We start from the raw sequence: 26,755 nt of genomic DNA, 5'->3' as shown, positions 1-26,755 counted from the left end.
CTCCCTCCCCGACATTGAATAGGGAAGGGATTTTTTTTCTCTTTTGAAATACATATATTCAATCAACCAGCTTATGTAGGGCCCCCTTCTATACATTAAATGCTATGAATAAACACTAAGATAAATAAAATTCCTTCCCTCAGTGAGCTTACTACCTAGTGGGTGGGAGGGAAGGGCAAAACAAATGCAAACACGGAGAAATATTAGAATATTTAGTAAACACCATGGACACCATGGTAGAACTCTATCTGGATATTCTAGGAGCCCCAAAGAGGTTATGATGGGAGCAAGGGAGTTACATCAAACTGGGGGAAGGAGTTGACCAGGTGGAGGAAGGGAAAAGGTGTTTGCTCAGAGGACTGTGAAAAGCAGTGGAAGCAAAAGCACCAAGTTGAAAAGCAATGGATTTGGTGTGTTCATGGGACCGAATGATCTGGTATAGTGGCAAGTCCAGGAATGGTGAGAGGAGGGATGGAGAGACAGGCAGGGGCTAGACAACCCTGGGAAGGAAGCCTTTTACTGGACTTCATCCTATGGGTGTGGGGATGGAGGCAGAGAGCTTTCCTGCTCAGGGAGAACAGAATGTGGAGAGCTCTGGGCACAGGGGAGTGAGGGTCAGACCTGAAAGGCCCTCAGCTGGGCTGACACAGATGGCAGAGAGAAGAGCTGCGTGGGATGGTCTGGAGAGCATGGGCCTGAAAGGGAAACCTCATGAACGAACTTGAACTTGGTCTTTAGGGCAAAGAGGTTGAAATAGGGGAGTCACGTAATCAGCCGCCTGTTTTATGAAGATCACGGCAGCAGCTATTTATTTGGCAAGTGATCCAAAGGGGATCAGTCCAGAGAAAGGCAGGAAAACTGGCCACGTGGTTGGTACTCGGGTTCTGGTGAGCTGTGATGGTGGCCTGGACTTAGAGGTGGCAGAATGTGGGAACTTGGGCCACATTTCGCATGTTGTGCCTTTTCCCAATTACTAGACAAACAGAACAAAAACCACATCATGACACTTCAGGTATTCATTAAAAATTTTTTTCTGGGTCTCCGTGTCCTGCCTCCACCCACATTAATTCTACATACTCTTGGCATAAACATCCTTTCCTTGGGGAAGCCGCCTTCAACCCCCAGATGGCTGCTCCCACAGCATCCTGTATGTCCCTGACTGTAGCTGTTACAATGCTTTCTCACACTTACAGGGTCAGCTGGTCTCCTCTGCTACACTGAACTCCATGTGGTCAGGGGCTCTTTCCGGATACTGTTCTGTTTTTAGTGCCTAGTACAGTGCCTGGCATATACTGGGTGTGCCACAATTTGTTGAATGGATGAATAAATGAATTATTAATTCAGATAGGTGGGATCACTGTATTTTAGCAGGAGGATTCAGAACATTTTAATCGGATCCAAGCTAATGCCTATGTTTTCCCCCCTCAATACAGTGTGATATGTTTAGGAATGATAAAAAGACAATTAGTGAGTAAAATATTGGCTTTTATGATTTTTAAAATGATTGTAGATATCACTCCATACTTCTAATGTTTCTTCTTTATTTATTTATACTGAGATCGTTGACATTGAACATTGTCTTAGTTTCAGGTATACGACATCATGATTTGCCTCTCCCACACGTCTTGATGTGGCCCTTTTATCGTTTGCTGTGAAGTGCCATTCAGCTGGTTTTCAAGTCTTTTTCAGAGGGAATTATTCCATTTGTAGCTGTAGATTAGGTGGGCCTCTGGGAGGAGGGGGCTCAGGATCTTTCTACACCGCCACCTTGGACTGCCCTCAGTATTTCTAATATATAAGCTAAAGAGCCCAATAGCCACATTTTAAACAAATATTTATAAATAGGAACACCAATTCTCTGGCCATTTATTTTGAAACAGAGCCAATTGCCTTGCTGAGAATTGAAGAGCCCTGAAAATCTGGCCGCTCCTCTGAGCCATCCTTACTTCCAGTGCCATCCACCTGGAAAGGCTTGGATGATCAGGTCTTTCTCCCATCCTCCAGTGTGTGCTGGTGTCACCTCACCGCTCATGGAAGTCACTGTCTGCAAGCACTGTCCATTGTGACTACTTTCCAGTGTTAAAGATCTTGTTCTTCCAGGAGCATGAGTGCAAATTTACCCTTCGTAACATTTTTCTTGGCTGGTGTAGACATTCTACAAGTTCACCTCAGCCATGGCTCAGTTCAAACATCTTCTCTGGGTGAGGAAACTTGCCTGATGGAGTCAGGGCTAGAACCTGAATCTTCCCATTAAGGCCACTTGCTTCCTATAGTTCCCAGCAACATCCTCCTCCGCCTTTATGCTCAGCACACAGGCCACACGACTCAGTCTTTGACTCCACACCCTGTTGTTCTTTGGTTGTCTTATATGCTCAGTCTTACCTGTGTGACAAGGCAGTAAAGTCTTTAAGAGCAGAGACTGTGTGACATGTGGTTGCTTTCCCCACCAGCATCAGGACTCTGTGTGTGTGTGTGTGTGTGTGTGTGTGTGTGTGTGTGTGATAGTAGAAGCCAGGTGGCAAACACTCCCTAACACAGTCACACCCAAGACACATTGCTTTCACTTGACCACCAGACCCTGGAGGTCCACACGGGCCTCACACAGCGACTCAAGTCCAGAGAGCTTAAATAATGAAAGAAATGGATGTGTTGGGTGTGTGCCCTACCTCACCAACTTTTGACAGCTTTTCTTGTTTTTTTTCTTCTTTTTTTCATCTTAATTGTGTTTTTATTTTTACCATGGTATATTTTTCTGTACGTTGACCAAATGCATGGCTTTATTTTATTTATTTATTTTTTCGCTGCTCCGTGTGGCTTGCAGAATCTTAGTTCCGTGACCAGGGATCTGAACCCGCGCCCTCGGTAGTGAAAGTGTGGAGTCCTAACCACTGGACCACCAGGGAATTCCCTGGGAAGCTTTTCTTTAACTGAAGGATCGACAGAATCGGACAAGGATTTTACCTATGTTCAGAGACAGGAATGAAATAACACAAGGGGACATATTTGGGACGTTTACCATCTTTTTTTTTGTGGGGGGGCGAGTTGTTCGTGTGTCTTAATTCTCCCTGTTCTCTCCCCATTCAACTTATCTGTTTTCCCTCCCATCAGGGTTTCCTGCTGCGGGGCTCCTTCTCCGTCATTGTGAGTGTGGCCTAATCAAAGACAGAGGGGATGAAGTCTATCCTCGATGGCCTTGCAGATACCACCTTCCGAACGATCACCACAGACCTCCTCTATGTGGGTGCCAATGACATTCAGTACGAAGACATCAAAGGCGACATGGCATCCAAATTAGGATACTTCCCGCAGAAATTTCCTTTCACTTCCTTCAGGGAAAGTCCCTTCCAAGAAAAGATGACTGCGGGAGAGCACCCCCAGTTGGTCCCAGCAGACCAGGTGAACCTCACCGAATTTTACAACAAGTCTCTGTCCTCCTACAAGGAGAACGACGAGAACATTCAGTGCGGGGAGAACTTTATGGACATGGAGTGCTTCATGATTCTGAACCCCAGCCAGCAGCTGGCCATCGCCGTGCTGTCCCTCACACTGGGCACCTTTACGGTCCTGGAGAACCTGCTGGTGCTGTGCGTCATCCTCCACTCCCGCAGCCTCCGCTGTCGGCCTTCCTACCACTTCATTGGCAGCCTGGCCGTGGCAGACCTCCTGGGGAGCGTCATCTTCGTCTACAGCTTCGTCGACTTCCACGTGTTCCACCGCAAAGACAGCCCCAACGTGTTTCTGTTCAAACTGGGTGGGGTCACAGCCTCGTTCACGGCCTCCGTCGGCAGCCTGTTCCTCACGGCCATCGACAGGTACATATCTATTCACAGGCCCTTGGCCTATAAGAGGATCGTCACCCGGCCCAAGGCCGTGGTGGCGTTTTGCCTGATGTGGACCATCGCAATTGTGATCGCCGTGCTGCCTCTCCTGGGCTGGAACTGCAAGAAACTGCAATCCGTGTGCTCAGACATTTTCCCTCTCATCGACGAGACCTACCTGATGTTCTGGATCGGGGTCACCAGCGTGCTGCTGCTATTCATCGTGTATGCCTACATGTACATTCTCTGGAAGGCGCATAGCCACGCCGTCCGCATGATCCAGCGCGGTACCCAGAAGAGCATCATCATCCACACGTCCGAGGACGGCAAGGTGCAGGTGACCCGGCCGGACCAAGCCCGCATGGACATTAGGCTGGCCAAGACCCTGGTCCTGATCCTGGTGGTTTTGATCATCTGCTGGGGCCCTCTGCTCGCAATCATGGTGTACGATGTCTTTGGGAAGATGAACAAGCTCATTAAGACAGTGTTCGCCTTCTGCAGCATGCTCTGCCTGCTGAATTCCACCGTGAACCCCATCATCTACGCTCTGCGGAGCAAGGACCTGAGACATGCTTTCCGGAGCATGTTCCCCTCGTGCGAAGGCACTGCGCAGCCTCTCGATAACAGCATGGGGGACTCGGACTGCCTGCATAAACACGCCAACAATGCAGCCAGCGTCCACAGGGCCGCGGAGAGCTGCATCAAGAGCACGGTCAAGATCGCCAAGGTGACCATGTCTGTGTCCACGGACACGTCTGCCGAGGCTCTGTGAGCCAGACGCGTCCCTGGCAGCACAGGAAAAGAAATTCTCTCTCTCTCTCTCTCTTTTTTAAAAGCTCAAAAACCCAGAAGAGTCTGTCGTCTCATCGGTTATATTTTTTTAAGTTGACCATGCTCAGTGAAAAGGTGATTGTCACCGTGATCAGTTTTCAGTTCTCTAACGTTTCCATAGTGTAGGTCCTCAAACTCAGTTCTCTGGGGGGTTTACGGTGAAGAAAACCTGATGTTTAAGGGACTGGAAGGTCCTTCAAAGTCTCAGTGAAATAGGAGAGAACCTTTGGCTACACAGTTGGAAGCCCAAATACCCATAGAAAAAGGCCATCAAATGAGTAATGCCTTTGTAATCACAACTTTCATTATAATGTGAAATGTACTTGTCCGGAAGTAATCAGAGATGTCCATTTTTACAACAGTTATAGTACTAAAGTAGAGCTATTTTGTAAAATGTAGTGTGTCCTGTGAGATGTGTATCAGTGTTTACCATGTGTTATTTATATTTGTCTAGTCCAGCAGAACTGCAAGGTGGGCTTCTACAAGAACAGTGGCACATAAGCAGCAGATATATGCCAATGAGACCACTTTTTAAAACATTATTGCCCATGATGTAACTTTAGAAACCTTAATATTTTTTTCAAGTATCTCTATTTAAATTTGACATTGAAATAACCATAAAGGTTTATTTTTCTGTTAATCCAACCAGAAGAATTTGAAGACTGTCCAAAGTCTTGAGCAGAATTCGTTGACACTTAAAATTTTCTTAGTCCTGCATTTTCATACGAGGACTTGTATTATCTTCTGGACTGTAGCTGTTCTGTTGGGTGATGGATTACAATCAGAAGAGAAGAGAGACTGCATATTGACTTTGGCTGACATCTCCGACTTTCTTTAGACTTTAGCTCTTACTGGACCTCTTAAGACAGCATGTGTCAATCTTAATGTATGTTGTTATCACTGTGCAATTGCTGTTTTCTTGAAGAGTATTGCATCCTTATATTCCAGGTTTAAGTAGATTTCATGCCTGGGTGGCCAAACAACAGTCTTCATCTTTTCTTAATTGAAAAGAAGTATTGTCTGGATCAGTAAAATTATACTGTGTGTGAGTGTGAATATAAATGTGTGTGTGTGTGTGTGTGTGTTTCTATCCTGTGACTGTTCTAGTAATGTCCTAAAGTGAGAAAACTGTGACCACGTGTAAGCTGTTCCCCTTGCTGCACTCTTGCACATGAATTCAGTTTCTAAAATTGAGTTCTTCCGGAAATCTAGTTGATAAAAATACTGACCATAAGCCTTCAGAACCCTCCCCCTTTGAAACTGGGTCAAGTAGTACTAAACTGACCTTTAGGTATTTCATAAGACCAGCGTTTAGCAAGGAATCATCTATAATGAACCTTCAGGTCAAGGTCTGTGTTTACAGTGTTCATGTCGGGAAATGGGAGTGTTTTGGTTTCTGAGCACCTAATATTGATCAAGTCCATGGAGATGTAAGTCATTATAAGGGAAGTAGCTCTAAAATAAAACCCTCCAGTGGTAACATATTTTAGTTGTGTGTGTAGGCAGCGTGATCCCAGTTTCAGTAGCACTATACTTTGCTCACTGCAGTGGGACTACCAGATCCGGCTTATGTGGTAAGAAGGCCTATCAGACAGTGGGTGAGACAGAAGAGGGCAGGGTGAGGAGATGACACACTCGTGATTGAGGCCTGGATGTCATATGGCTGCTTCTGTGTTTTGTGCAGATGCCCTTGGTGACAACCCAGCACCCAGCTTTGTCTGTATAGGTTTGGGCTCTTCAAAGAACAGGCCTCTCCTCTGTTCCTGATTAACAAGAGGTGCTAAAGCATAAAGATGAGCATGGCTTGCTTTCTTCTTACGCCCCAGTTTCATACTCCTTAATGGTGCCATGGGTGCTCTGACTTAGGCCCTTTCCCAGTAAGCACTGATAATGCTTAAGAAGCCACCTGACTCTGACAAATTTTACTTACAAACTATCTTCTCCCTAAACAGATAAAGCTTGGCTTTTGCAGGACCAGGAGGCTTGCATAGCCTGATGTAAAGCAGAGAGCTAGCGTTTATCTGGTGATTGCTAGCTATGTGGTACCCAAGTAGCCTGATGGGACAATGTCCTTTCTTGCAGTGTAAGGCTGAATGTGGCTTGTGGGCCAAGCTGAGATGCTTTTAATTGTCTGTACGGCTCGAATCTGCCTGCTGGTTCCCTCACTTTACCTCTCTGTGATATGCAGATGATATGCTCAGTGTGCTAGAGGATTAATAAGATCTCTTTAGACGGAGAAAAGATTGTTTATGATAAAACTCACCAGGGTCTAGTTTCCATTGAAGCATTGCCACTCTTTTGTTCTAAATTACCCTAAAGATTAATCCACACGTCTCAGAGCTCACTAGGCAATACCAACGCTCTTCTCACAGCTACGAAGACATGGTGAAGATGAATTCCAGGATTCATTTTTGAAACTGTATTTGTGTGTATGCAATGTAGATTTTATAGTGTGTTGTGCTTATAAGATCTCAATCATATATAATAAATTAAGGGACAATGGGGCTGACAGCACTAAACTTGGTGCTTATTGATATTCTAAGAAATATCTGTGAAATATCATCATGTATGTGTTACACCACCTTCATTTTAAAACATTTAAATGAGTTTGATTCACTCTGATACTTTTAGTGTCATTTCCTAACCCAAGTGACTCAGATGTTCTCCCCAATGAATATACTCATTAGAATTATTATTCAATAGTATCATTCATTAATTAGTCCCTTAATGAGACCCATTGATTTAAATATAATTTAGATTGCAGTAAGCTTTATAAGGTCTACCTTCAGAGTTATCTACTTTCCTCTGAGGCTGACATATGTGTCCTGATCATGCATTTCACCATCATGTATGTCTTTAGATAGGGCCAAATGCCAACCTGCTCAATTTCTTCAGAGTACTGATGAACCTTTCAATCCCAGACTAACAGTTTTATTTAGAAAAAGAGGGCTGTCTCCAAGAACCCCTAATTTCCCACTACGTATGAAATAAATGTAAAAGAAACACAGATCTGGAAGAAGCTACAGACATATGCCTACACTTGAGATGATTCCCAAGCCTCCTGTCACTTTGAGTCAGGTCTATGTGGCATTAAGTGTCATGGAATGTTGGCCATCTAAACCCACACTGCAGGAGACAGGCCCAACCTCCAGATGAGAATTTTGGCCCTTGATGAGTGGCATTCTAGTTACTGTCCTGTTGATTGATTTCTGCCATCCCATGTCTGTAAAAGAGACCACCAATATCGTGAGCAAAATTAGATTTCTCGTGTTCTAACTGTATATTTGTATGATATTTTAAAATCTCCTAAATGCTGGGCAATGGCTATTACCAATTGTCTTGCACTGGCCTTCTGATGAAATGTTAACAATGCCTATTGTAATATAGACAAAACATTTTATCTACTGGTTTGGGCTGAATGTATGTAAATAGGTTTTTAAAAAGTCAGATGTTTAAGCAGTGGCCTACAAATCAGTACTTTTCAGATAGGAGAGTTTCCTTACATTGCTGTGACATCCTAAAAGCTATCTTCACGTAAACTTAGTGTACTAGGCCTGCTGAGGATCCAGAGTGCTCAAGAAAGGAAAGCTTTCCTTATAATAATATGAATTAAGATACCAGATGATCTGGATTCTTATTTCCAATGTTTCAAGTGGAAAACAAAGCTCTTTATTGTCTGTAAATCAAACATGATTACTTTTCCTCTTAGAAGAATATTGTATTGTTAGATGTTTGTTGAGCTGGTGACATCCTTGCAACCGCTGCAATATCTTTGTTAGTAATAAAACTTTGTACACAAGTACTAGTAAGATTGTTATTCAATGTAGCTTCAGTCATTAGATTACTATAGTGAAGTAGTACTAATGTAATATTTACAATGTATTAAGCCCACGCTATATTTTAGTTCAATGATGTAGTTAAATTGTTATTTATTCAAAGAGAAAACATCCCATCATGTCTATTGTCCGAAGTTACCTGGAATCAAATAAAAATTCTAGATTATCACAAAGAACATACAGTGTCTTTGAATTCTGCCTTAGTTCACAGTCTGATGTTAAAACACTTGGGGTTTAAATTCTAAAAGATTGACTTGTTCCCCAAAAGCAATGAAGACTTTATTTGAGAAATGGGTATAGATTGGATTAATATTAATTTTTAACATAGGAAAAACATGCAAAAAGCCATCATTTACATAATAAAGGACAAAAATCTGCCATACCTTTTACGTCATTATTTAATTAAAATGTTTAGTGATTTTGAAGTAAATTAAAGCAAATTACTATTCTCAATGTATAAATTAAGTTGGAACGTAGCAGACTTAGTAAAATATATAAATCTAAAGAATTTATAACATCATATATTTGGAATCATGTGAACTTTTCAACTTAACTTATAAAAACATAAATTTTTATCTGAACAGTAAGAGAAAATATTTTGCAATTTTTATAATGAAGTATCAATAGAAAAGCATTACAATTAAGTTTACACAGTATTACTGTCTGAAGTAAAGTATGTTTGTAGTCAATTTTGAAAGAAGACTTTAAATTTTTCAAATGATGAATTGAGACAAATATTTGAAAATAGATTATCTTTATTTTTTTAATAGCTATAATTAAAACTCTTCATTCTTCTTTTTTTATTAAACATTGTAGTTAACTTCATGAGCTAAATGCTTCTAACAAAGAGCAAATGACATGTGTTCTTAATGCTTAAATTTTATACTGGGGTTTGAAGGGAATAAGATACTTATTCCAATATCTTCATAAGCATCTTGAAACTCAAAACTGATCCCAATCAGTAATACGTGTTGCCATCTATATTGAAATATACATTAAGAATGATGTAGAAACAGAAAACCAATTGAGATATGCAAGAAGCGCCACAGTATGCCCCCAGATGGTTCCAACTGGAAAAATTTCACCATCCTCTTTAGAATATTCTATGGTAAGTGTTTCTCCTGGTTTGAAGGTGATAACATGTGAAGTTCTTGGTACAATCTTGGAATATAGAAGGTGAGCAATACACTTTATCTTTGTTCTTCAACTCCTTGTCCCTGGAATGCTGGTAAGGGAAATTTGGAGTGTACATATCTGATTCGTTTAGGAGGTAATGAAATGTGCAGAATGGGTGGGGCTCTGAACATCTCAAAAATACAGGTTGGGTTACTTGTGAACTACTTCACAAGTTTCTGGGTAAGGCTGAGTAATGAATATAGAGGATTATAAGATATATAGTTCCCTGTGACATACCCAAAGGGAAAGAGAGTGACAGGAAGGAATGACAAATGGGATGAGTAATTAAAGTATACAGTTGCAGTCTTGGATTAAGAGCCAAATGAAATTCTGGGACTCCCAGTACTAACTGCAGCACCTTATTCATTGCTTTGAACATGGATGAGCAGATATTTGTAGAGCAATGGAATAATTTTTCTTTTAACTCTAAGAAATTAGATGACTAATGCAGCACTTCAGTTGGTTATTTTAATAATAACAATAACAGAATTGTTCACATCCTTGGGTAAGCCTGATCCATTTGAAAATGTTTAAATGTTTACTACCTAGCACACAATCTTTTTGGCTAACATCAGAATCATGACAGATGTCAAAGATACCCAGCTTTGACTGACAGAGGCAGCTATTGTGCTGGTGAGAACACTGGAGAAGAAATTATTAGACCCAGGATGTTGTTCTGGATCAGTCACTTTCTAGCTATCTGGCCTTGGACAAGCTACAACTCTGACTTGCTTTTCTCATCAGTAAAAAATGCCAGTTCTGAAAATATCAGTAGCATCAGATGATGTAAAGTGTTTTGAAGAGCTTTGAAAACTATGAAGGGCTACACCCATGTAAGTATTGGAATTAACCCGTGTTCAAATAATTCATTTTATCGTAGTCAGCCAATGTCTATACCAGTCCTTTAGCTCAGGAGTCCCCAACTCCGAGGCAGCAGACCGCTACCGGTCCGCGGCCTGTTAGCAACCGGGCTGCACAGCAGGAGGTGAGTGGCGGGCGGGTGAGCGAGCCAAGGTTCATCTGCTGCTCTCCATCGCTCCCCATCATTGCATTACTGCCTAAAGCATCACCTCCTGCCACCATCCATGGAAAAATTGTCTGGCATGAAACTGGTCCCTGGTGCCAAAAAGGATGGGGACTGCTGCTTTAGTTAATAATCAGGAATAAAGAAGCTATATTCTGTTGTGCCTATGAGTGACAGGCATTGTAGCAGCACTTTATATGGGCACCATATATAGATAGATAGATACATACATACATATATACATATATATCTGTGTGTGTATAGATGTGTATGTGTGTGTGTGTGTGTATATATATATATATATATATATATATATATATATATATATATATATCTCCTTAGCAGCGCTATCATGTAGGTGTCATTACCTTCCTATTATAGGTGAGACAAAAGCTCAGTCAGGTAAAGACCACATAGCTAAGCTTAGAACCCAGGCCTTCTTGATTCCAAAGCCCATATTAATTTTATTAAACCACAGTGCCTCCACTCATCCATCCATTATTTATTTAAAGCCATATATTCCACAAGTATGTATCAAAAATTTCCCCTGCCCTAGGAAATGCAAAGATGGAAACTTACCTTTTCTTACCGGAAAGCCTACTACAAATAACACCCAAAGTTCTTGTGTTTTACAGCACATTTCCACATAGGTAGGTGTGGATCTTGCCCAAGTTTACATGGATAGTTAGTAGTGAGTTGAATCTCTGGAGCTCAAACCCGGGTCCCAGCTCGGGATCTTTCCCCCCGACAACATTGCAGCGTTACATGGTATGTGATGAGGTGCACGGTTCTAACCAGGTACCTGCGTTTTCCCTCCTTCATTCTCCAGACAGCAGCAATTTGAAACCTTATCAAACCCATTCTGGATGTCAAAATAAATTAAATCCGTGTTCTTCTTCACCTGCCTAGTATAAATCATCACTCACCTTGGGTAGCTGAAACAGTGGCTGAGAAGTTTATTTTGTCCCCTGAGTTGGGTGCTACAAATATATTCCTGATCTCACTTAGAAAAACTATTTTTCCACTTCTTTGGCCACTTCCTACCACAAAGTTTTCACTTTAATTCTCTTAATTAAAAAAAACACGTGCTTGGGGCTTCCCTGGTGGCACAGTGGTTGAGAGTCCACCTGCCGATGCAGGGGACATGGGTTCGTGCCCCGGTCTGGGAAGATCCCACATGCCGCGGAGTGGCTGGGCCTGTGAGCCATGGCCGCTGAGCCTGTGCATCTGGAGCCTGTGCTCCGCCACGGGAGAGGCCACAACAGTGAGAGGCCCGCGTACTGCAAAAAAACAAAAACAAACAAACAAAAAAACCCACGTGCTTTATTTTTAAGTTGTATATAGAACAAGGCATCTAAGAAATAATACTCTACTTGTCAATGAAATATAATTTGTTAAAATCGTAAAATACAATATAGCAAGTATTTACTGAGAACCTATGTTGTACTTAGCACTAACAATAATGGTTAGCATTATCTCATTGATTTGGAGATACAGCATCTCATTTAAACCTCTCAACCAGCCTGTGACGTATCATTATCCCCATTTGGCAGACAGTAAACTGCCCAAGGTCACACAGCCAGTAAGTGGTAGAGTTGAGATTTGCTCTTAGCCACTACATTACTGAGTTGATAGCCTGAAGCCAGTCTCCATTTAGCAAACTGTACTGTGCATTTATTTTGTTCAATTCAAGCAACATTTATTGAGTATCTACCATGGCAAGTCCTCAGATTACTTAAGATCTAATGAAAGAAGGTGAACACTTAAACAGACAATCTCAGTGCAATGCAACAAATGCTAAAAGAGACAAGGCCATGGGAAACCAGAAAGGGCACAAGAAACTGACTTAGGAAGAAGTAATACCTGAGCTGAACATTGAAGACCAAGAGGGAGCTAGCCAGGAAAAAAAGAAAAGGGAAAAAATAGAGATAAAAGATGTTATAGGGAGAAAAATAAGGGTAGGGTGGGAGAGACAGGTGAGAGACTTAAGCGAACATGATATGTCCAGAGAATGACACATAGACGGATGTGACTGGGATGTGACTGGGATACAAAGCATTGCATATATATGTAAAAGTATGACTTCCTGCTTGGCCCAGTAGAGCACCCAGGGCTGGGGGTGGGGGGTGGGGGCTCTGTATCCTGTTTCCTCATTAGCCGGCCACATATTTTCCCTCCTGATGACATTACTGTCACTGCTAGAAAGAGCATTATTCACTAGGAACTGAGGGACATCAATTAGCTCCCCAAACAGAGCGGTCATCAGTCACAAAGTGTTCCTGGTCATTAGTTACCTGGGCTGGGGCAAACCCTCTGATCTCAGGATGACAGGGACGATATTGAACTCCAGCCCTTGGGGCCTCCAACCCTGTGCCCTATTGCCCTCTTTGTAAATAAGATTATTGCTGCTACTGTGTGGTTTGCCCAAAGAGATACAGAAATCCTTCGGGGAGCAAATAAATAAGGACTAAGGGGGAGAATCTTTTAAAACTGTCCAAAGCAACCCAACCTTACACCTGATGCAAATATAATTATTTCATTCATATCGGATAACACAGACTGTTTTTCAATTAGGAGTTTGAGTTTATAAAAGGAAGGAAAAAAACTGAAAACATCTTTGAGTTATGCTGTGGGGAGGGGAGTAAAGCTTTAAAATATCCCACCACCAATCCTTTTCCAGCTTAACTGCATACTTCACAGGTTTGTCAAGATTCACTATACCAGCGTTCACAAAATCTACTCAAAGAAATGTTGCATCTTTTTGGGGTGAGTGGGGGGAACTTTGCCATACATTTTTTGATGGCTTTTATTTACTTGCACTTATAAAACTAACAGCGATTTTTCCGGTTTGTGCCTCATTCAAACCTCTGATTATTCTAGAAAGGGACAGAGACCTTTTAGCAGTTCAATTCAGCCTCTGATTGCTTGTCTTGTTAAATCGCTCTCTTTCTAACATGGGTGGCTATGAACAATTTGTCTTACTTCGTCATCCAATGCAAATATTTTCAAGTATTAATCCTTTCCCACTGGTTGAGGAATTAGAGATAGAAAGCCTTAGAAAATGCCCTCCATTTCCTAACAAAGGGAAAAACCTTATGTATTGCTGCATTATTCACTGACATTAGATAAATCCAAATATCCCTTTGAATGACCCAGAATAGGACACACTTACTGCAAAATGCCACTGTCTGTCTCCCAGGGACAGCCTCTAGGGAGAGATGAGCAAGATGGAGCATGTTGCTGTTACAGCAAATATGAATCAACAAAGATCTTGGTACAAGTTTTCCCTTCTTGAGGCCCCTCCGAGAAGATGGGGGCAGGTTTGCTTCCCCTAGAGCCCCAGTCCCAAGCCTGCTGGGTTGAACTCCCCCGCTCTCACAGCCATTGCCATGTCTACATGGAAAGAGGACAGCTGAGTTCACGTGTGAGAGAAGGACAGCTGGACAGTGTTTCTTTAGCAAACATTCTGGTATGTCCCAACGCATGAGTGTTCTTTGTTCTAATCACATTGTGTCCAAGTGGAGGGAAACAGTAAAAGAAATATTGATTCTGAGAAACTGATTATGAAAGTAAATTTTTTAACAAGGTGGCCTCAGGAGATGCCTGCAATAGAACAGGAAGCTTCTTGAGACTTTATTTGTCTATGAACAGACCACTTTCGATAGTTTGAAGCTAGAAACAAGCAAAACTATGGTTAAAATGCAGTGGCCACCAATGGAATCGGCTTCCATGGCTCTCCTTATGGACAGCCTGGCCTTCTTAAAGTTGAAGGACAACCAAAAGCACTTCCAGGGCTGCTTCTAAGGATGACTAAGCATGGAACCAATGTGTGACCTCTCAGTTGCAAAGATGGGAAATGTATACCAATGCCAGGGAACAGTCGTGAACCAAGGGGCTTGGCAACAAGGCTTAATGCTATTATTCTCATTGCTATCATCTCTGACAGTAAATGGAACGAACCAGTCTAAAGAGCAAGCTCTTTCCTTTGTGTCCAGGGCTAGAATATTTAGATGATAGGCGGTGGGCCAAGAGAAACGAAAACTCTGGGGAAAATCAGCTTTACTCTACCTTAAACTCTTACAAATTTTTTGGCTTATTTTTCATGGTGCTATATGTTTGTGTTGGAACTCTGAAGCCATTTGCACAAAGGACGGCAAAGACAGCAATTATCTGGAAAATGGGAGCTAAAAACACTAATTTTTTTCTGTAGCTAGGAGAGTAAGGATGAGGCATAAAAAGCAGAAAAGAGTATGTAATTTATGAATGAAAATGAGCTTATATAACTATTTGGGCCTAATGAAAATTCCCTAGGTAAGTGATTAAAGTATTTGCAAAGATATTAGATTTAGAAACTTAAAAACAAATAGGTCTTTCTTATCCAAATATATGTAAACACAATAACCAATAGATTTAACATTACATAAAGCGGAAGCTTCTAAGTCTGGCTCTATAAAGTTGTCCATTTGCTTTTCTCCCATAGGCAGAGAATGAGTGTTCAAAAATTGTAGGAACCTAACCAGGTGTGGTCCATTAAAAACCTTATGTCCAATTTATGATAGGCTCTTCTCACCTTTGAACGTGGAAACAGCCAGACAGCTTCTCATGTTCCCGCAAGAGGCTGAGTTCATTCATCTACCAGGTAGTCAATGAAAAGCATCTTGGCAGATTTAGCGATACAGGTGTTTTAAGACAACTGGATAGATTCAAATTCGTAAAAAAGACAAATGGGGAGGGAATTATTTCCTCACAAAAATACTTTGCAACTGCAAAAGAGCTCATAGCAGGGTGTGCCTTGAGTTGTCAACTCCTCTGCTGGATTTCAAATGTAACTAAATGTTCATAAATCCCATTTTTTAAAAAGTTTATTTTTTTTTGAAGTATAGTTGATTTACAATGTTGTGTTAATTTCTGCTGTACAGAAAAGTGATTCAGTTATACATATATATATGCTTTTTCATATTCTTTTCCGTTATGGTTTATCACAGAATATTGAATATATTTCCCTGTGCTATACAGTAGGACCTTGTTGTTTATCCATTCTATATATACTAGTTTGCGTCAGCTAATCCCAAACTCCCAATCCAACCCTCCCCCACCCCTCCCCTTGGCACCCACAAGTCTGTTCTCTATGTCTGTGAGTCTGTTTCTGTTTCGTAGATAAGTTCATTTGTGTCATATTTTAGATTCCACATATAAGTGATATCATATGGTAATTGTCCTTCTCTTTCTGACTTACTTCACTTAGTATAATAATCTCCAGGCCCATCCACGTTGCTGCAAATGGCATTATTTCATTTTTTATGGCTGAGTAGTATTCCACTGTATATATGTACCACATCTTCTTTATCCATTCATCTGTCGATGGACACTTAGGTTGTTTCCATGTCTTGGCTATTGTGAATAGTGCTGCTATGAACATAGGGGAATATGTATCTTTTTAAATTACAGTTTTGTCCAGATATATGCCCAGTTCTGGGATTGCTGGATCATATGGCAGCTCTAGTTTTAGTTTTTTGAGGAAGCTCCATACTGTTTTCCATAGCAGCTGCACCAATTTACATTCCCACCAACAGTGTAAGATGGTTCCCTTTTCTCCACACCCTCTCCAGCATTGGTTATTTGTAGATATTTTAATGATGGCCATTCTGACCGGTGTGAGGTGATACCTCATTGCAGTTTTGCATAAATCTGATTTTTAATAACTTTTCAGAAATAGAAATATTATTCAAAGGGAGATGTTCCTATAGTTTAAAACTTTTCACCTTTCCTACCCTCTAATCTTACGCAAGTGTTTCTTGCATCCTTCTGTATTCTGTAACATGGAATAGTTTGCGTGGATAGATATAATAAACTGAATATGTTCAATTCCTCAGGGCAGAAGACCCCTCTGCAAACTTGAAACTGTGTTAGGAATGTAGGCAAACCTCGGCTCTTCACAATTACAGTGAATGGAATAAAGTGAATAATGAAATCCATAAATAATCCCTGGATGTCCAGATCCTTGAGAGCCCAATATGAAACATTCTGTAAAGATTTTTCCACTGGTGCTGACAAGTGGGAGAGGAGGCTGATTAAAGTCTGACGCCTTCTCTCACTGACCTCTGTCTGCTGACAGAGTAACAGTCAGGCAAATGGTCAAAGAGAGGACAGCACTGGGTCTGGGAGCAGAGATACTCGGCAGACCACATAATTAGCTCCAAAGTAACAGAGAGAAGACCATAAACAAGGCAGGAGCAAGCCAGAGGGGATTTTACTTCCATTTAACAGTGATTTTGTCCGTGTCCAGTGGGTGCTGAGGCTAAGTGCTCGGCCTTGGACCTCTCCCAAGGCTCTCCAGAAAGGCCATCACCATCAGGCAGCCCCCTCTCTCCCTGGCTCCCCAGAGCTGCAAAGACTCAGTGAAACCACTATGCTGTCCTGGAGAAGACGGCAGGCCCATGTTCAAGCCTGACTTAGTAGCTGAGTTTGAGCTTGGCTGTACTTCTATCCTGCCCCATAGATGAGGCCCCAGTAATTGTTTTCCTGGCTGCTTTGCAGAACCAGTGGGCTAGAACTGTGATTAAATGGGATCATTTCTGTGGCTACATGTTAAGTCTGTCAAATGCTGTATGCATGTAAGATTCTTTTCGGGAGGGTTTAGAAAATGAGACAGCATTGCAAGTCATGTCAAAGGGACTGGGTGTCTTCCCACAAGCTTCCAACAGGGTCCAATCCTTTTATTCTGTCTCACCTTCTCTACCTACTTCCAAGAGCTCTGACAACCTGAAGGGGAGTGTGGTGTTTGTAGCCAGCACTGAAAAGAAAAGGGGCAAACCTCTGCTGTATAGCTGAACTGCTGGGAGAATTCTTTTTAAAATATGATTCTGTCTTCTATGATCAAATTCAATGCCACCTAGCCAGAGCCTCCCGGGTGATGCAGTAGCAGTCAATCTCTGTGCACAGAATTGATATAGAAAGTCAAACTCTTTGCAATAGATATTATTTTCTCCCAAAGATCATATACATGCAAAAAATTGTAGACACTGAAAATAAATAAAATAGACGATTCCCAGCGGACTTAGGGTTATACTTGAAACTTCTCTGTGTAATTGATAACACTATTTCAGTATCGATTTGAGATCCAATTTGGGGAATCAATTTTGGGAATACAGATTGAAAAACTTAGCTTGTCCATTTGACTATCAAAAACAGGATTGTACCATGATTCCTAGCTGTCAACTATCCCATTATGATGTTTTAGAGTCATTGCTTATTGCTACATTTGTTCTTGATTTTTTAGCCAGGCTAAAGCCCTGTGCAGAGACCAAATTGTTTCACTCTGTTCCTTAATGATAGTTGACATGAATCGACAGAATCTGATTATTTGTTGATTTATATGTTATTCATTCAACAAACACCTGTGCAAATCTATTACCTACACTGGGGAAACAACTCAAAGCCCCTTGGAGGTTCTGTGATAATTTACAGTATGTAAGTGATCCCCTGTACTCACAGGTCTACAATTCCTTGGATTTTGAATATCTATTATGTCTGAGCCAACATTCACTTCTCCCTCCAAAAAATGACTCTCTTTACCAAGTCCCATGAGATATGAAGTCATTTGTAAAGATGTTAGGATAGAGAAGTCTAGGTGACATGAGACTTCCTGCTAAGAAACGGTATTGATTCTCTGCATTTTACACCGTACGGGACTAGTTTGCAAGGCAGCAAAAGGTGGAGGATGTTGACCCCCCAGAAGAGATGAGGGGAATGAGTGGCTGCTAGGAGAAGAGAAGCTGTGATTTCTCCAATTAGAAATGAATTCAGATTAACAAGATCCTTTATTAGACTGCAAATGTCCTCATAACATATTGAACTTACCATCATTTATACCTTAGTGTAAATGTTCTAAAATAATAGCTTCAATTATATGTATTTGTTAATAATCACTTTTACTTCACTTACCCTGGGCTAGGCTAAATGATAACAATAATTTACCATTCTAAATGATAATAGTAAATGATAGGCTATGATACTATACTGTAAAGCCTATGTTTTCAATAATATATGTCTACCATGTAGATTCTGATCTACTGTCAATTTCCCCCTCGGATCAGACATGGGCACTTCTGGTAATTCTCCTGGGCATGTCTTGATCTCATTTGTAAGAAGGCCAGTAGGCTGTTTTCACCACCTCCATCTAATAATGCCTTTTAAGCTTCCAGAGTTGCATCAATGAAATAAGTGTTTATTCTGCACTGGGAATTTCAGTTTCTAAATAAACATTGTAGTAGGTCATTGTTTCTGAATAAGATGTTTGAAAGATGATTTTGATAGGCTGCAATGTGAGACGTTCTGTACCTTTTTAAAGTTAATAATAATGTTATTGTTTATATATATGACATTTTCTTCTTTCAGAAAAGTGTTTTCCAATAATTTATTAGTTTCACTCAATTGAATGCATTTGCCCTTTGAGCTCCATGGTTCTTACTGTAGGCATGTTCTTCTATTTCCCAGTAATAACTGGTGTTATGTCAGAATCTTTCTGTTTTGTTTGTTTGTTTGTTTGCGGTACGCGGGCCTCTCACTGTTGTGGCCTCTCCCGTCGTGGAGCACAGGCTCCAGATGTGCAGACTCAGCTGCCATGGCTCACGGGGCCAGCCTCTCTGCGGCACGTGGGATCTTCCCGAACCGGGGCTCGAACCCATGTCCCCTGCATCGGCAGGCGGACTCTCAACCACTGCGCCACCAGGGAAGCCCCAAGAATCTTTCTGTTTTAATTGATATAATTCTTTGACCCAAGGAAGCCAGAAGTCATGTACAAACACACTGCTTTTTAAAAGCCCATCAAGCAATGGCCATTACCTGCCATTTACACATGTAGACACTGCAATTTACAAATGTTTATAGGAGAATCACTGGAGAATTCCTTCCCTTTAAAGTCATGTGCAAATACATGGTAGATCTGGGAATTAAAGTGTTCTAGCCATATTAATGTCTTTTTAATAAGATACAGAGATGGTGAGATGGGGAAAGTGAGTGGAGACTAGAGGGGAGAGGAATAGTCTAATGGAATTCCTCCAGATTAAACCAGTACATTGAAAATTCCCTCAATCTCACTGCATGCCTATCTGAACTTGCAGAATAATTGAGGTTAAGTGCAAATTTTAGAGAACAAAGGCTCCTCCACCTGCGACAGGTTATTCTGCAAAAGGCTGGTACGTCATTCTGTCCACAAATCCGGAGACTCAGAGGCAGTTAAATTTATGGAAGTTTAGCTGATTAAGAATAGAGGTTCTGGAATCAGAGTGCCTGGGTTCAAACCTTGGGCAAATACCAAGTGGGACCGTGGACCTATGGAATCCTCCATTTCCACTGACGCTTTGTCATGTCATCAGGAGCACTTTTGATTTGGTTCTAAAACAAACCCCAGGGGCTTCCCTGGTGGCGCAGTGGTTGAGAGTCCGCCTGCCGATGCAGGGGACATGGGTTCGTGCCCCGGTCCGAGAAGATCCCACATGCCGCAGAGCAGCTGTGCCCGTGAGCCATGGCCGCTGAGCCTGCGTGTCCGGAGCCTGTGCTCCGCAACGGGAGAGGCCACAGCAGTGGGAGGCCCGCGTACCGCAAAAAATATATATAAATAAAAAATAAAACAAACCCCAGGCACACTACATTTGAATCTTAGGGATCCCATATTCATTCCAATATACTGGCCACACACACAAAAGGTTTTCCATCTGTCAATCACCTTCTTGTTCTTCATCTAAAGAAAAGGTCAAAGTCTCCAATTGGGAATGTACTTTAAGACCACATATAAATGCTGCCAAACAGACAGTCCCACCCCTACCTGTTGGCTTTGAAATGACCCAGAGCCCGATCCACCCCTCCACGTCTGCCCACCCATCAAAACGCCTGGAGTCCCCAGTGCAGAACACTAAGAGATGCCTTCTTATAGGATACTGAGCATTTTCTTCCATTCTAGGGATGTAGAAGTGTATAAAAGCACTACACTCTTAGAGAAGGTATACATCTTCCTTTCTCCTTCTTCATCCTTCTCCCAGCCCACTGCTGATGACCAAACTTTGCCTTCAGTGACCCTACCATTATAGGAGATGGACGTAGTCTTAGCATCCAAAGCATTCCTCCTCATCCTTTATAGATAGGGATTATGCCTAGTTAAATCAGCACTATTAATGCTATTCTACAGGCACAGCATGTCTTGATCTGGTTACCCAATGACCATAGATAACAAGATGTTGACTTCCCTGGTGGTCCGGTTGTTAAGAGTCCGGGTTCCCAATGCAGGGGGCAGGGGTTCAATCCCTGGTTGGGGAACTAAGATCCCGCGTGCCATGCGGCACGGCCAAAAGAAAAAAAAATAAGCTAATGTGATAACAAGATGTCTATAGGAAAACTTCCTCCAAATGCTGAACACCTTACAAACCAACCTGAGGGATGAAAATTCCCTCTAAGACTAAAAAGATGCTGTGTTTATGTGTTTAGCCTCAAAGGTGCTGTGTTTATCTGGAACTGTTGCTTAAATTTCCAGTGAGGTCAGCAGCCTGACTTGCCTTTGAGGTGGACGGTCCCAGTCATGGACGAAGAACAAGCCACCACGCTGTCTCTCAACAGCTGTGACATAGAACTGTCCATTTGCTCCAGCCTGACCTGGACCTGGGAGAGCCCTGGGCAGGCGAATCATTCAGTCTTCCTTGGAATCAACCTTCATTACATATTTCTTCAACATATATTCAAGATAAAGGCTGAGCATCACTATGGGAGAAGGGTCAAACAGGAAGGCCACAGGTAGTAGTGTCCTAATTTGTATTCCCAGTCACAAACTAAAAGCCCTGCAATTAACTGAATCTACTTTCTTTAGAAGGTACTTTATGACCGACCACTTAAGCGCTTCAAGTAGCTTACAATAGGCCAGACAGTGGGCTCGATGCACAGAATGAATTCTCAGCAGTCAGCCCTTGTGTATGGCTGGCCCTAACTCCCGGACTTGGGTAGGGACCCTCTCCTTGTTCCTTTGGATGATCGTGGCGCCCCCTGCCGGACACAACAGGCCCATATTCTATTTCCCTGAGGGTAGTAAAGAGATGAAATCAGATACTGTAATTAGCTATTGGTTTCTTTCTTACCAAAATTCTATTTAAAAAACAAGGTCTTTTAAACTTAAATAAGTCCTCAGAACAACCCATGAAAAACTGAAAGCACAAGAAGAGTACCCAGAATTTTCAATGGCTCCATTCCAGGTGCAGTTAGGCTGTTTCCAACTACAATAAAGAGCTCCTGCCGTGAAATTTAAAGAAATAAAAGCCTAGGGCAGTGATTCTCAAACTTTAGCTTGCGTCAGAATCAGAGTATTTGTTCAAACACAGACTGCTGGGCTCTTTTCACAGTTTTCGGTTCAGCAAGTCTGGGATAGAATCTGAGAAATGGCATTTATAACACGTTCCCAGGTGATGCCTCGCAGCACAATGCATTTTCTCTGCCTCCTTTTGATATTTGTCCTCCCTGTTAGAATGTAAGTTTCTCGAGGGAAGGAACTGAGTCTGTCTTGTTCATTACAATAACCCTAATTCCTTACACAGGGTCTCAAGTATTTGTTGACTGAATAAATACCATGGTATTTATGACTTTGCTGTTTGCGTCCATCTTTCTCAAAATCCTCCGTCTTAATAAGAATAGTAGTTATAATAACAAGGGCCAGTGTTCATTAAAACATACTAGAAACTGTGCCAGGTGTTGACACACATAATCTCATTTAATGCTCACAGCAATCTTCTGAAGATTTCGTATTGTTCTTCTCTACTTTACAGTTGAAGAAACCGAGACACAGAGAGATTAAGTAACTTGAGACAGGTTATATTACTAGTAAATTTCAGACCCAAGATTTACCCACGAAGTCTGACTCCCGGTTCCTAACTGTAGTACGATTGTACTTTCTTTCTATCTCTCTGTAAAAATCACTATTGCTATTCACGACCTACCCTTGTCTACTTCTCTACCTTTTCCTTCACCTCACACCCAGTGGCCCAGACTTACCGTGTTGTCTTACCGTGCACCTTCTACTTTTAATGGCTTTCCCTCTTTACGGGTCTGGAAAATACCCACCCGTATTTCAGGCCTCAATTCAAGGATCTACAAAGCCTTTTCTGACTGCCCTCCACCCAACCCCAATAGATAGGCTTGATCACTCCCTCCTTTAAGCCTCCTTGTAGCCTATTCATCTGTAATATTTTATTGCTTTTTTTGCACTATTGTGGTCTGTCCTAGAATATGAGTGCCTCAAGGTCAAGGACTGCATCTTAACTGGTTTTGGTATCTTCAGAACTTAATATAGACCTTCATAGTGGGCATTAATAAATATTACATAAAAGTTCCTTATTCTCATAATATTTATCATTATTGTATAAAATAAAAACATCTATTTCTGATACATAACCTCTCATCATACTAATATGTATTCTTTTTAGCATTTAAACATTTTAATCTCTGTTGTTTTCATTTCCAGAAGTTCTATGTAATTCTTTCAAAAACTACATAGTCTCAAATTTATTATGTTCAAACTTGGGTAGCTAGTTTTCATGCCTTCCTTGACTCTCCTTCATGGTGATTCATTTCCTCCTGCCGGTTTGCAATTTTTTAATTTGTGAGCTCATCTACTGCAGGGCCTATTTTTCCCAGGAGGTCTTGATAGCTCTGAACTCTGGGAGAAAAGAATAAAGCATTTCTGAGTCCTTTCAGACGTGTTGTCACCGGGGCTTTCAAGTCATTCAGTAGTCCAGAATCAGCTTCTGATGCTAATGTCATGGTTTAAGTTGTCTGCACCATCCTAGTAAGATGAATGCAGACCACACCTACGTTTCACACAACTCACATGTGGCTTTACATTTCTCATAAGCATCTCTTCCCCTTTTACCCCCAAAGCCTTGGACAAATATTAAGCTTGATTTCTGTTTTTCTGAGCTGGTGGGAAAGGTTTTTCTAGATCTCTTGCAACAAACAAGGCAGCTTTTAAGACTCCAGGTTCTATGCATGGAGTTCTTTTTCAGCACACCACCCCCAGACCTCACACAGATCCAAAGCCATGACTTGGGTCCCCAACCTCTGGAATCTAGAGATGTATCTGATCTGAAACCCACTTGGACAAGTGGTATCAGCAGCTACTTACTGCTCTGGTTTTGGTTTCTCTCTTAATTTCTGCCACAGCATTTCCATTTCATTTTTTGAGCTTAGCTCTGTACTGAATATTTGGTGGGAAAATATTTTTCCAGCACTTGAACTTGCATTCTTGCCTTCTTGATCTTCCGTTTTATTGAAAGTCCCGGTTTAGATTTTTAGAACACGTTCATATGCTTTCTCATGTGATGCACTAATAACTCTTAAGAAAGACTAGCCAGGTGGTAGGCCCTCTTACACTAGGCAACTCTGTAGATTGAAATAGTGTAAGAGACTTACCTAAGTGCTCATGAGGAATAAGGCGCCTTGCCAGTTTGAAAAACTCAAGGCTTCTAGTTTTAACCTGACGCTGTTCAAACTGAGACCCAAAAATTCAATCAATACCCAGTGAGGGCAAAGGTGGCCTTTTGGTAGGTGGTCCTAAAAATCCACCAACTTGCTTTTGCATGGGCTCTAGACCTTGGTTTATTCCCCCAGATCTCACCTTGCTCCACACCTCTCTCCCGCATCTTCGTCCTTTCTCCTGAGTATTTTGATGAATATCTACCATTCTCAAATACACTAAGTGATCTTTGCCACCCAGCTATCTTCTGAGCTGTCTCTCAAACCTCATGAATTTACCCAAAGCCTTCTTTGACCACAGGAATCACTCTCCCTTACTCAATCACAGTGGGGAGGTTCACTTTCACCCTATATTTTTCTGCATCAACTTCATCTTTTTGCACTCACACATCATTGCTCCATTCAGTGAAGAAGGAAATTAGGAAGATAGGTCAAATTTAATCTGCAAAAGAATGATTTTAAGACCTGTGGGTCTACTGAAGAATTACATGCCCATCATAGAAATCATGCACCTTTTCCGTTTTTGTTGACAGTATTATTATACTCTAGGCTTCCAAGGGGTGAAAACAGTCTTCAAATGCAGCGTGCTCTGAGGTGCCTGGGTCCCATGAAAAAATAAAAAAGCCCACACATGGAATACAGTCAGGTTGTCCACTTGGAATTGACCCCTTCCAACACAAATAGCTCAGGGGCCAGAGGTACCCTAAAAAAGCAGGAGTGAGGATCACCTCACTTACCTTCCTCTCCTTCATATCTTTTCTCTAACTGAATTCTCTCGGTTCCTTAAATGCTTGGTTTTGAATCTTGTTTTTTTGTTGTTGTTGTTTGTTTTGTTTTGTTTCATTTAAACTTGTTTAGATTAGTGAGTTGCTTCCAGCTGTTTTCCTTGGTCCTGACTACCACCCCTTTGGGAACACATTCTGGAAATTTCTCATCATCTAGAAAACCTCAAGTGACAATGAGAAACATTCTGTTAGCTGGACCATAAAGGGCCTCAACCCCATGTTCCACACAAGAAGGGAAATCAAACCCTTTTGATCTTTGAACACCAATGAAATACTGATAGAACAGGTAGTGTAAATGTATACGTAAATCCTATACCAGACATTTTATTACATATCCTGAATAAACTAAGAGCAAATGTCAGATCTGCACACTAGACTGAGAAATTCTGCCACCTCAAAAGCCTCCTAAAGCCAATAAAAAGTCCCACTAGCTTCAAATTTCATTACAAGCACAGGAAAAAGAAAATATTTACGAATGGAAATCAGAAGGATAGGCACGCCTGAGTATTAGCTTCAAAGCGTCTTGTTGATTAGTCAGCCTTCACTGTCTCCTTACATTAGGTCAGTGTATGCAAAGGGAAATCTATGTAGAAGCACTTGTTTTCCTGAAATTACTCATTGCTAGTAAAAGATGTTTTTGCCAAAATTTAATGTTTAAGGTTCTCCTCTTGTTGAAGATGACAGTTGTCACAGCGTGATTGCCAGCAACAAGGAAGAGTTCATGCAAATAGATTCATAGGACCATGGCTGAGATGTTTTTCATTAGTGTCACAGTGTGTTGGGTTAAATACATCCTCCTAGCATGTTATACCTTTACTGCCCTTTCATGGGCTGCTGTGCCAAAAAGAATGAAAGTGTCACCCAGGTGGAATCTGAAGAAATGTTAGGATAGGAAGCTATTTTTTTTAACCCTATCATCATCATTATTATCTTTACCAGTGCAAAGCACTCAAAAAGCTTAGATGAAGCAACTGACAATTCAACTGCTGACAATACACAGTGTTCGGGTGACCTAGGTGTCCCTGTTGTCATCATCTCCCCGATGATCTCACGTACGTATTTCCTTCAGACGGAAGGTGTTAAGGAAACCAGTTTGGGACATAAGGTTGTTTTTCTTCTCCTTTGGCTCCTATCCAGTGATTTCCTTCTGATCATTGGACTCCTTTTGGGGCTCTCTGGCTGTGGTCAGTGAATGCAAGTACCACAGAACCTGATACTTCAGTGGAGAGGGAGTTGGAGGTCACAAAATATGACAGTCTCATCTAGCAGAAGGCTATTAGGTGCATCTACTGGGGGCCGTGAAGGATATGGCTGCTCCTGAAATCAAATGCTTTCTCCGGGATTTAACATTGCTTTATTCTGAGATGCTGCAGGGCTTCTGTGGCATTGGGCTTTGTTTGAAAATTCAAAGAATTGTCCAATGGCAAGCTTGGCTGAGCTAAAAAAAATAATCAATTAAAACCCCAAGTGCTTGAGACACTCTGAAAGCAAGTCACAAATGTCCCTGGTTTGCATCTGGAAAAAAAAAGAAGAAGAATGATTGAATGTTACTTTAGTATCAAGGACAGCTGTCACCTAATGGGGTGAATTCTTTCCACAAAGAAGCTAGAAGCAATGGAAAATGCTAAGGTCTAGCATTGTGTTAGCAGGTTAAACTGAATAATATGGTTGCAATATTTTATTGTGTAATTGGTATGATTTTATTGCTTTTTATGGGCTGCAGAGATGTGGTGAGAAAGAAGCTGCCTTTCATCAGGTACTGTAGTCCCATCAGTT

At 41.5% G+C, this 26,755-nt stretch overlaps 1 protein-coding gene across 1 annotated transcript; it reads left to right on the top strand.

Annotated features, from left to right (window-relative positions):
* Positions 1-3,171: 3,171 nt before the first annotated feature.
* CNR1 (cannabinoid receptor 1) lies at positions 3,172-4,590 on the top strand (the record flags this gene model as incomplete). The annotated part of the gene is made up of 1 exon (XM_079716666.1): positions 3,172-4,590. The coding sequence occupies one exon, from the start codon at positions 3,172-3,174 to the stop codon at positions 4,588-4,590; it is 1,419 nt and encodes a 472-aa protein (XP_079572792.1).
* Positions 4,591-26,755: the final 22,165 nt, after the last annotated feature.

The sequence above is a fragment of the Hyperoodon ampullatus genome (genome assembly GCF_949752795.1).
Source record: "Hyperoodon ampullatus genome assembly, chromosome: 12".
Taxonomy (NCBI): Eukaryota; Metazoa; Chordata; class Mammalia; order Artiodactyla; family Ziphiidae; genus Hyperoodon; species Hyperoodon ampullatus.
This window is presented reverse-complemented; position numbering and strand designations above follow the sequence as displayed.